Raw genomic sequence first — 11,072 nt, forward strand, 5'->3', positions numbered from 1 at the left:
CTGCTGGATCCATTTGCTAAAAGCCATAGTTTGCTCCAATAGCAGCCTGGATTATAACTTTTTTGTGGTCCTGAGATAAGGAGACACAGGAAAAAATCTTACCAGATGAAGAGCCTTAAAAAATTTCACTGATTTCACCTGTAAATTAAATAACTTCAGTAACTTTAATTTGTATTTACACATCCACATCTGAGATTAGCACAAGGCTCTAGGTTGGATGGTTAGTGCCCCTTGGCCCTTAGAGGCTCAAAAATGTGTCCTTGGGGATCCAACACATTTTCCAAGCCTTGCTTAAATCAATTTCTAAATTACATTGACCAAGACCAAATGCTGCCAACCTGCAATTATGTCAAATTGTGTGTCCTGTGCCTGGGGGCTTTTTTTTTTTCTTTTTTTTTTTTTCTGCAAATTGAATGTAATGGGAAAGGGGTAAATGTAAGGGCTTATTCTTGCATCTCACTGTTGGTTCAGAGTGTATACATGTGCTCTGCACAAATTATTTTGAAGGTTTGACCTCATCCTAGTTATTAAATTGCAGCATTTAGAATACTACAGAATAAATACTGATACGAAAGTTTAAAAAGAAGGGAGGAAGAGAACAGTGATCTGAAAAAAAACCCAACAGCTTTTGATGAATGGTGACTTACCACAGGTTCATCAATTAATGCCTGAATGTGGTCTCACAGTGTGATCCAAATCCCACCGGATGGCCAGAGCAATTTATAATTTTCATTTTCATCTGAAAATGTGTAACTGGAGCCACTCCATTAACTGTAATTGTTTCTTGTAGTTTTAAGTTTTTTTCCTTATCAGAGTGTATGTGTGCATGTATGTGATAAATAACCTAGATAAACCTCCTACAAATAAGAGGGGCTTTTTTTAATATTCCTCTGGGTAGTTCAAATATCTTTACACAGTAATGTCCAAAGCATTCAGGATAACCAACCATTCAAAATATTCAAGGCTATAGAAATTATTCTACTTATTGAAAACCACCATTTTTACACTGAATGTACAGGGCACGTAAAAGTGTCAGTTCCAGCAGATAATCTGGAATGAAACACCCACCATCTCTCCAGATATCTCCCCAGCCAGCTGTGCGAAGTAAAGAAGGATGTAACTAACTTCTGGTCAGTTATCCCCCTGTACTCCACATAGATGTTACGAATTTTCGGACCCCGGGTGAGCAGGAGGAGCCGTGTCCGTACCTCGTTCCGAGGAGGAGGGTTGGCTGTGTGAGGACCGGCTGTGGCGCCGCTCCACCCCGCGGCCGGCCCCAGCCCTGCACCGCATCCCTGCCAGAGCCGCTGCCTAATAAACACATCATTCGCTTTTCATCGCAGCCGGAACATCCACGTTTTATTTTAAAATATAGTGGGAGCGGCAAAACCACGTTACCGCTCTCTATTTCTAACGAGGATGCATGTTTTTCGGGAGATACAGCCGTGTTCTCATTGTTCCATGCCCAAAGGATGTGATTCAGACACCTTTTTGTCTCTGTAAGTGGTTGTAATGTGGTCACCTTTTTTTTGGCTCTGTAAGTGTCCTAACAGCGAGCTTTGGGTTGGTTGGTGGACACAAGAAGAGGGAGCATTTTTTCTTGCACCCGCATTCACATTTAATGGAGACAATACAGCTACCCACGCAGAAGTAGGCGGATGAAACCATCTCAGCAGGCTGAGCCCAGATAATACAACACAGATGATCAGCTCAAGAGCCTCCATGTGAAGACCATCCGCAGAAGAACTCCTGCAGAGCTCTCCCCTGCCAGCATCTCCTCCTCCTCTTGCAGCATCAGCAAGGCACGGCCTCCGAGCCCATACACAAAGAAAACACAGCACCCCCCAAGCAGATCTCTCAGCAATAGGTGCCACGTGGCTCACCAGCATCTCACCAAGATTAAAGGGCTCCCATCATGTGTAAGCTAGACTTTGTGTTCTGAGAGCCTTGACGAAATGGGGCTGCTTTAGGCCTTCTTCAAAACAATTTCAGTTTCCTTGTGTAGGTCTGTGCAATGGGAACAAGTTTATGTAAGTGCCTTGCTCATGCTGGCCTAGCTGAGCCTGGTAGGGGACCTCAGTTTCTGCACCATATGTGGGTGGCTCCATCTAATGGCCTTTTGCCTCTGCTGGCCCGTCCTAGGTGACTTCTGGCTTTATCCACGCTTCATTCTGACTTTTCTCATAGTTTGGTCCTGACACCGGGCTGGATGGGGGTAGAGCAAATGTTTGATGGATGACTCCTTCCCCAGGCAAATCATCACCTCTGTCTGATATGAGTTAGGGGGATTCCACCTCTCTCCTGAGATGCAGCTCATGCTTGCTCATACAAGAATCTTGGACTTCTTCCTCCGACAAGTCAATCCAACCAGCTTTGTAGAAATCTCACTGGTATGACATTTCCCAAACATTAGCTGATCCCTCCAGCATTCGTCTCCGTGGATTGTTTTATCTGTGCTTGTCAGCCCCGTGTGTCACATCCTTCAGGAAGATAAACTGGGTTCTAAAATGAAACACAAGGCCAAATTCACCGCTTCTTAATCTGCATATAATTCCACAGATTCTGGTGGGATTGCATGAGATTTCCAACAGCAGAGGCTCTGGCAGTTTCTCCACATGACTGTGTGTTGCTTTCAGCAACATTTCCTAACACAATGATAGAACTCATTTGGTGAGATAGCTATAAAAAGAAATTTTTGTTTGGAACAGTAAAAAATCCAGATTTTATTGGTCTTTGAAAGAAAGAAAAAAAAGTTGGGTTTGTTTTTTTTTTTTATGGCTCCATATACATCCCTCTGTAACTCCTATACAGGTCCAAAAATGGGCATGTCAAGTCACTGGGGTTTTCTAAAGGAAGATGAAAAATTGGAGAGGGAGGAAGAACTCCACAGTAACTGACTTTTGGTCAAGAGCAAATTTATTTTACAGAAATGTAAAGTGATGTCTTCATTACAGCACGTCAATTCCCTCTTAAGGAAAATAAAGCCCTGCGTGGTGCAGATTATTTCATCTGGAAGAGAAAGGTTTATGGGCAAAGAGGTTTTGGAGGGAATCAAAGGAAAAAATTATTAGCATTATGAATATAGGAGAGAAGAAGGAAAGCAGCATATACTGTGTATTCCAGTACCTTCACAAAAATGCTGGAGCTCCTCTGGGAAGTCTTGTGGCTAAATAGTTTCAGATCCAGCGTAGCTGAAGTTTGGTGAAATTATATTCTGTGCTGTGCAGAGCCCATTGGAAAACATCAAGTAGTACCATCTGGTTTTAAACCTTGGAGCCATCTGAACACTGCACAGAAAGATGATCAGGTACCAAACCGGTGCTGGGGACAGGGCTGGGAAGCTCAAACAGCAGTGTGCTTGCTGCCATAAAAATGGTAAATAATATGTGTAATATAGTAAGGCTGTTGGAGTGCAGCCATGGGAACAGGCTGTTCATGACTGGAGAAAAAACCCAGGCCTTTGTGCCCCAATTTTCCAATCAGTTCAGTACTAATAGCTGTCCTAATGCTCCTGGTTATGCCAGCATCTTGCCCTTACATCTCTCTCCTAACTGATTAGCAGATAAACAAGATTAATTTTTGTCTTCTAAAATCAGTATGTCATTACAGCCAATGGAATAAACATACCTTCCCAAATATGTGCATAGGTGGTCCATAGAAACCATCAGATGGTTGCAGTGTTCCATACTGGCCCTTACAAATATTTTAAATAAAGTAGCACATAATATTTTTTGTATTAGAAGCTTCAAGGTTCATTTCAAAAGATGCAGATGTTTCAAAATCAGTACACATTTCTGAAAAGATGAAGGGCATTTAATCCAAGAGACAAGTGTAACACAGTAACTCAGCACGATGCAGTTGATCCTTTTTGAAGACTTTGAAGATTCCCTGGCTTTAACAAGAGCACCTGCAGAGCTTTTCCATTGTGGGACGTGCTCTGAAAGGTCAGTGCTCAAACACGCCCAGCAGCCCTCCCAGGTAACATCATACAAGGCTACACATTATAAGCAAAGCCTCAATAGACTTGATATTTCTCAACAATGTTGAAGTGAAAAAAAAAACTCACCTAAAGTTTGCCAGTATGTGTCACCCTGTGGTTTGGAAACCAGATTTGTCTTTAAGAAGACATCTGTTACAACAATGCTTGTTTGCTTGCAATGCAGAATTGCTTGACTGTGTATGGTACTGGGAAAAGGACAAAAATAACATTTGCAATATCTCTCACAGTTTGAATAATTTAATGGATTCTTGAAAAGATCCTATTCACGCATAGCATCAACAGATGTGACCCTTCCTCTTGTGTGGATTTAAATCCCTGTCATTAATCTCAATCCCCATCTCTGCTCAGGCTAATTCCATCACATGGAGAATAACCCATGATGATAAAGAGCAGTTTGTGCAAAATGAGCAAAATAAGCATATTCTGAGGGATTTTACTGTAATTTATAGCATATGAAAATTTGCCCTTCAGGGGACTGTAAGTCATTTCAGATCTATGGGGTTAGTCTACCCTAAACAAAAAGATAAAAGAAGGGGTGTGAACTTTTCCAGGTATTAAACAAATGAATTCTCTGGGGACTGTTAACTGGAAACAGCTGCTTTAAAAATGTGCTCAGAGCTGTCCCTGCAAAGTTTCTCAGCCTTACATAGAAATTCACAGTCAAAGATTTAATAATGGCAGGATTCCCTTCTCTTTTCACAGTCTGGGGAAATATAACAACCTTCAAGTTGCTATTGCTATCACTTTATGAATTTCTTTCTTTTGGATCTTTACATTTATAGTGGAAACTGCTTTCTTTCAGTTGGGCTTCCTGAGAAATCTGAAAATGTGGCGAAACCGGGGACGTGCTGTGCCTCTTGTAAGGAATTCCATCAAATAAAGCAGACAGTTTTACAGCTGAAGCAAAAGGTATGAACACTGATCACTCGTGTCTTTACCAGGCCTGCATGTTTTACAGCAACTGAGGTTAATTTCTATGTTTGGAGCTGTCATTGACATGTGGTTCTTGCACATACAAAGAGAAGGGCAATATATTTTAAAATCATGTAGGAATGATATCTCTCCCTTATGCTCCTGTACAATTTGTAAGCAGATTGCTCCCCAAGTCCATGGAGCTGTGTTACCAAGCTTGTGGTAACAGAGTCTGACAAACACCATCCCAGGCTGAGCCCAGGTTTCTTGGCAATCTGTGCTGGCCTGAGTTTTTCATTCACTCTGAATGCACAGGATTTTGGACGTGATCCACCTCTAGAGTAAGCACGTGCAAGACATTTCATAGATGTGGGAACGTGATTTTTCATTAATAGGATGCTGGTACAGGATTCTTGCCAAATAGGTGTGGAACTAAACAAAAATATTACTAGCTTTAAATATGACTTTCCCCTTAAAAAAGAAAAACCCTTAGTCACAAACCTTTTGGTATTTTTTTACCCATTCCCTTGCTAGCAGAGAATAATGCATTTAGAAACCTTTCCTGGGCTTTAATTACTCATATGTAGCTTCCTTTTGCATTTTAGTAGTGCAATAATGAAAAAGTGGTAGTGAAATAATGCAGAGACACAGCCTCAGATTTGGAGAGCCATATGTATGCAGGGATGCAGGTGTAATGCCTTTTCTGGTGGCATCTCCTTTGAACACTAAGGTTCTTTCAAATTGAAGCTTTCTGTAGAAACATTCTCAGCAGATCATGCTGACAGGCTGTAATTATTTCTCCCAGGGTACTCAATTAATTTCTTTCCATTGTGTCAAAACACAATTTGGTGTATTCACTCATTGCATTTGATGTTACTCATTTAATATTTGGAAGAAAGAAATCTTCCTTATTAAAGTGAAAGTCACTGAGGTTGGAGATACCCATGTATTCCTTCTGAACCAGTATGAACACAAACATGGAAGTGACAGAATTTCATGTGTGATGGAAATTCTGTTAAAAAAAATTGTAGCAGAGAGGTTAAAAAAGGATCCATGCCTTTGAGCGGCTGTTTCTCCAGCTGTTTTCCGTGATGCTGAGCAGGCTCACACTGACCTCCAGGGAAGGATCTGGGGGTCACATTGTTGGCCACATTGTTTGCTCGAGAATTGATTGATGGAATTAATGGGAGGTTTTTGTGTCTAACTTCTGCTGTTAGATGCTTGTGTTCAAAGCTCATTCCAGGAAAATCAGACCATTGAGACCTGTCACTGTAGGCATTTGTGTAGTAGCTGTGTAGCAGCTCACTCTTGCTTCACAGCTAAGTCTTGTCATAGTCCCTAACTTAATTTTTCCCCCTGTATGCCCCTAGAGAGACTTGATCGACTTGGCATCCTCAGAAGGAGCCCACAGGGTTGTGCTCCACACAAAAGGAGCTGAAAGAGAAGGTTCCCAATACCCTCAGCAACTGTTATCCCACAAAAAAAGGAGAGATTTTGTCTATGCTGAATGGAGACCTGGCCCCATGGTGCTTTTCTGCCCAGGGAGATATCAACCCTCATGTTTCACCAGCCACTCGCCACGGCCAAGTTCTCCTGGGGAGGACATCTCTCAATAGCTGTGGTTAAAGCTGTTCTGTTTTACATAGAAAAGTTAATTTCTGTCTGCCAGGGAGATGGTTTATGAAATGAGTCTTCAGTCTTGTGGTTAAGGCTTTCAGATTTTATGAACTTTATTCAAAATTGTGGTTAGCAGAAAAGCCTGTCATCCAATGAGATGCACTGTCCTGATAGACTAGAGGTCTGTGGGCAGTCCTAGGTTGATCTAAGACCTTGATGAAAGGAAGAAGAGTGGGAAGCTGAAAAACTGGGGAAAATATATCTGGCATGCTGACACACAGCCAACAATTAAAAGAAGAAAAAAACAAAACTAGCAAGCTTGATCCTATTGCATAGATGTGTTTAAACATCTTAATTAGAAAGCCATGTTCCACATCACTCCTGACAAGCACTGTCCAATTTTCTAAACCACAGACCTCCTAGAAACTATGCAAAACTCCAAATGCAACATGCAAAACAGCACATGGAAGATTTATTTCTGGAATAGCCTTTCTTTAGAATTTACTCTTGCTAATATTTGGATGCACATGGGGAAAACAACCAAAACATTATTTTCCAAGGGCCATTAGAATTTGGAGTTGTAGATGGAGAAAGCCAAGGTTACCCTGGACTAGGATCCTGGTTCAGTTAAAAGGTGAAACAGAAATTAGGCCAGTGAGTATATCCAATAGCTAAGAGGATGTGAGTCAACAACAAAAACACATGGTTTGGCCCAGAGCATGTAACAACCATTTTCTGGCCAGAAGATATCAAAGAGCAGTGAGCTAGACCAGAGCCTGGGTATTTTGGCACTCCTAGTGTGTACTTCAAGTCCAGCTGAGTCAGTGGGGAAGCATGCATAGATGCTTTCACAGCAGCTATGTGATTTCTTTTCTAACTTAGTTGTTACAACAGCCTGGCTGGCAGGAACAAGTAAATATTTAAGCATCAGAAGAGAATACACTTCCAAATCCACTTCATGATAAGTCTTCGCCACTAAATGCACCTTTTTACTCCAGTCTGACCATTTCTAGTATAACCTGAAGAGTATTCATGGCTGGGTCTATGTACTAAGCAACATCTATTTATCAACTGATATAGCTGCAGATGCCCAGAATTAGATATTTGCATGCAAGCTAAAAAGAGGGCTTCAATTAATCCGCCACTCAGCTGTGGCCACCCCTAAGGAGAAGCACTCACTGATGACACTGAAAATATTCTCAAAAATACTACTTTAAAAAATATAATACTCTCAAGTAGCCACAGGATTTGACTTTTTGTCTCTGCTTTTGTTTGTCAGCACTGGAACACAGAGTCCTTGACTGATTTGTGTCATGTAGTGCAAGTTTTGTGCCATGGTCCTTGCAAGCCTTTCCTTTCTAGCCAGGAACAGGTGTGTCCTCTGGGCAGGACACACCTCTAGGAAACAAAACTTTACTGACCAGAGCCAGCCAGTAGATAGTTCCCATGCTGATCCCTGGCCAGTGAGGCTGTGAGAGCCCCCAGATACTGAATTTTCCTCTTCAGCTCCAGGGGTAGGGTGTTGTGTCCCACAGAGTAGCCCTCTGTTCAGCAGCCCCACAGTTTGGTCTGTGCTGCACTGGCTGGGAAGCTGGCTGAGAAAGCTGCAAGATCACTGGTAAACAAAGCACACATTTTCCTTTGAAAAAGCAGAGGTGACAGCTCACCCCAGAGCTACAGGTGTGCTGAATCCCCATTTTCTGTGTGAAAAGAAAATTCATAGGAATGAGAACATAAGAAATACCTCCTGGGACTTCTGTGAAAATATGATCTCATCCAGCCACTGATCTCTGCAGGGGTGGAGTGAATCTACCAAATTCTTGTTAAACATACATCATGATTCTTAATTTGCCTATAGTGTAGTCATCTGGTCTTTGGAACCGCAGTTCTCTCCAAAAGCTAACTCACAAATGGCTGATAAATCCTTGTGCTCCTGTCATCACATTTTGAGTTCCAGTCTCAAAATCAAACTGGTGTTTCAGAAATGCCACCAAGAACCATTCCAGCATTTTCAACCTTTTTTCCTGATTTTTTTTCCTTCAGAACTATCCCGTGCATTCAACCCCAAACTACAAGCAGCACAGACAGCCTTTAAATCATAACCCTTCAGTAATAACATGTTTGCCAAAGGAAATTTTCCCAGTTCAAGTAGGTACTGCAGGTGCATAACACTGTGTTTTTTCCCTGTGCATTACAAACTTTAGGTTTCCAGTAATGGCAGAAGAATGTATGTCAAATAATTACAGAAACAGGTACGAGTCTTAAGAACAGCCCAGCTCAGAAAATTCCAGATAGCAGATAAAAAGCTTAGTCAAATAGCGGGAGTCATCATCTGTATTATTCAATGCCGCTCTCACAGGCAAATGCTGCAGAATTCAGCATCATCTTATCCAATGAGCCAAATTCATTCAAGAAGCAACAAAGTTCACCCAGGGGTAGGTCTGCACTGCTATTGCTGAAAGAGTTTTCCAGTTCAATTTGGCAGTGCAAAATCCCTAAGTCTACATGCAGCCACTCACCACTAATAAACTCCTTTCGTCATTGCACACCAGCCTCTTGGCTCCTCCAGGCACCCTTCAGCTGCCTCTTAAGAGACTAAACATTTGCAGAATATTTCTAAATATGTTTAATTATTAAATACATTCAACTGGATAGATGCATGTTTCATGGATAATTAAACAGGTAATGGATAATGACAGTTTAAACTGTAGTATGCAATTCTGCTTGCCTTCTCACTTCATCCTTGTGTCTCTGTGCGGAGCAGATCCAGACATCTGATGGGTTAAACAGTGTGGTTACTTTCCAGGGCCAGATTCACAAAGGATTTAGGGTTCTCATTAAAACCTATGGAAAGTTAGTGGCTTGTGCAGCAATTCAGGACTTAAATACCTGAGAAAATGTTGCCCTGAGAAAGGCAGTAAATGAATAGAGGAAACTTCAAATAAGGAAAACCAGGTTTCCTGAGAAGCAGTAATGAGACTCGAGTTTTTCAGAACTGGTTGCTGTATCTCTCCTGAATTTCCTCTATCCTCTGTTGGATTGGCTTGCAGTATTTCCACATTGACTTGAAAAGTGAACAGGCTCACAGAATAAGAATGTTTTTTCTGATTATATCAATCAAGGATATGAATAAACTCATTATATTTTCCTGAAATATTTAAATAGCTGTTTGTTCACGTGAAAGCTTAAATAAGAACGTAGTTTTTCTGGCTGAACAATGAAGGTCTTACATAGATTTTTTTTTTTGTCTTGGCAGGTTGCTTTGCTGCCAAATAATGCTGCTGATCTTAGCAAGCAAATCACTGGTGAGAAAGTGCTTGCCTCTAATGCATATATCCCTGGCCCCCCAGGCCAGCCTGGCCAACCAGGCCCTCCAGGTAATACCAGAGGGGTGGAAATGTGCATGTTGTCCACGAACGTTTAGGACTAAAAAAGTAAACTTCTGTCTGCCAGTGTGATTTCATATTTCATATAATATGATTTCATATATTTCATAATTTGATTGCTATATTATGTTTGCATTTGTGCTAAATCAAAACAAACAAACAAACAAAACTTTATGGGTGTTATGGTCGGCCTCTGCCAACTGTCTGACATCATCCATTGTAACTCCGTGTGTTTCTTGGCATGCAAGCTGTGTTTGTCCTGTATGTGTCAAATTTCTCCCTCTCCCTGGGATATCTCACCTGCTTCAGTTGTCATTTCCTGTATTTAACTCTGTCTTAAAACACTCTCCATTTCATTTCAGGAACATCTATTGCTTTAGCTCAGTCAGTAGTAGAGGAAAAAATGTGCTTTCAGTTTGTAGGAGTTTGTGCCAACTCTTTTATTTTTCTTTGTCTGATTTGCAAGGATTCATCTGTTGGTTTTATGTTGTATCCCAGATTGAAAGGAATCTGAAAAGAAAAGTATAACTCCACTCACACCTTCTTTGCTAAGTTATAGATTGAAACACAGTGAAAAACAGAGAAATCCTAAAGCCCAAACTTAATCCAGACACCTCGCATCTGGTGGCCAACAATACTCAAAATTTTGCAAAATATGTTGAATGCAGATCTAATTTTGGGTCAGCAATAAATCCAAGCATTGTGCTGGATTTCATCAAGATTCTTACAGAGTACTGGCAAATATTCCTTATGAGGATTGATTTACTCCCTCCTGATCTGCGCCCCACCTTCCCATTTACATCCCCTTTTGCAATCTTGCTTTGTTTTCTGAGTCATTATCTCATTTTCCCGGAGGATGAGTATCTTCAGTCTTCAGTCCTTCATAAGTGCGAGGACAGTATGTTTAGAAGTTCTAAAACAGACTCTGAAGGGTAGAGTGGGTTGCTTTGTAATTCCTCCAAGGAATTGCAAAGGCCTGACTCTGCAGGTCTCCCACCCACTGGGTTTCCCCTTGACTGAGCTGTCCGAGGTACTGTGGAAATCTGAAAACCACCCCTAAAAAATCCCCTTAAAACCCTTGATCATCTCTTCTGCTGCCCCCCCAGGGAGAGTCCCAGGGAGTCATCATGGAACATGAATTTTCTCCTTTTGAAAAT

At 41.4% G+C, this 11,072-nt stretch overlaps 1 protein-coding gene across 1 annotated transcript in view; it reads left to right on the top strand.

Annotated features, from left to right (window-relative positions):
• Positions 1–11,072, top strand: part of CCBE1 (collagen and calcium binding EGF domains 1) — an 18,791-nt gene that overhangs the window by 4,323 nt on the left and 3,396 nt on the right. Inside the window, exons 4-5 of the mRNA XM_031063079.1 lie at positions 4,800–4,909; positions 9,786–9,906. Of these exons, the coding sequence (XP_030918939.1) occupies positions 4,800–4,909; positions 9,786–9,906 (231 nt within the window). The remainder of the gene's footprint in view (positions 1–4,799; positions 4,910–9,785; positions 9,907–11,072) is intronic.

This window comes from Geospiza fortis, unplaced genomic scaffold (genome assembly GCF_000277835.1).
Source record: "Geospiza fortis unplaced genomic scaffold, GeoFor_1.0 scaffold174, whole genome shotgun sequence".
Lineage (NCBI taxonomy): Eukaryota > Metazoa > Chordata > Aves > Passeriformes > Thraupidae > Geospiza > Geospiza fortis.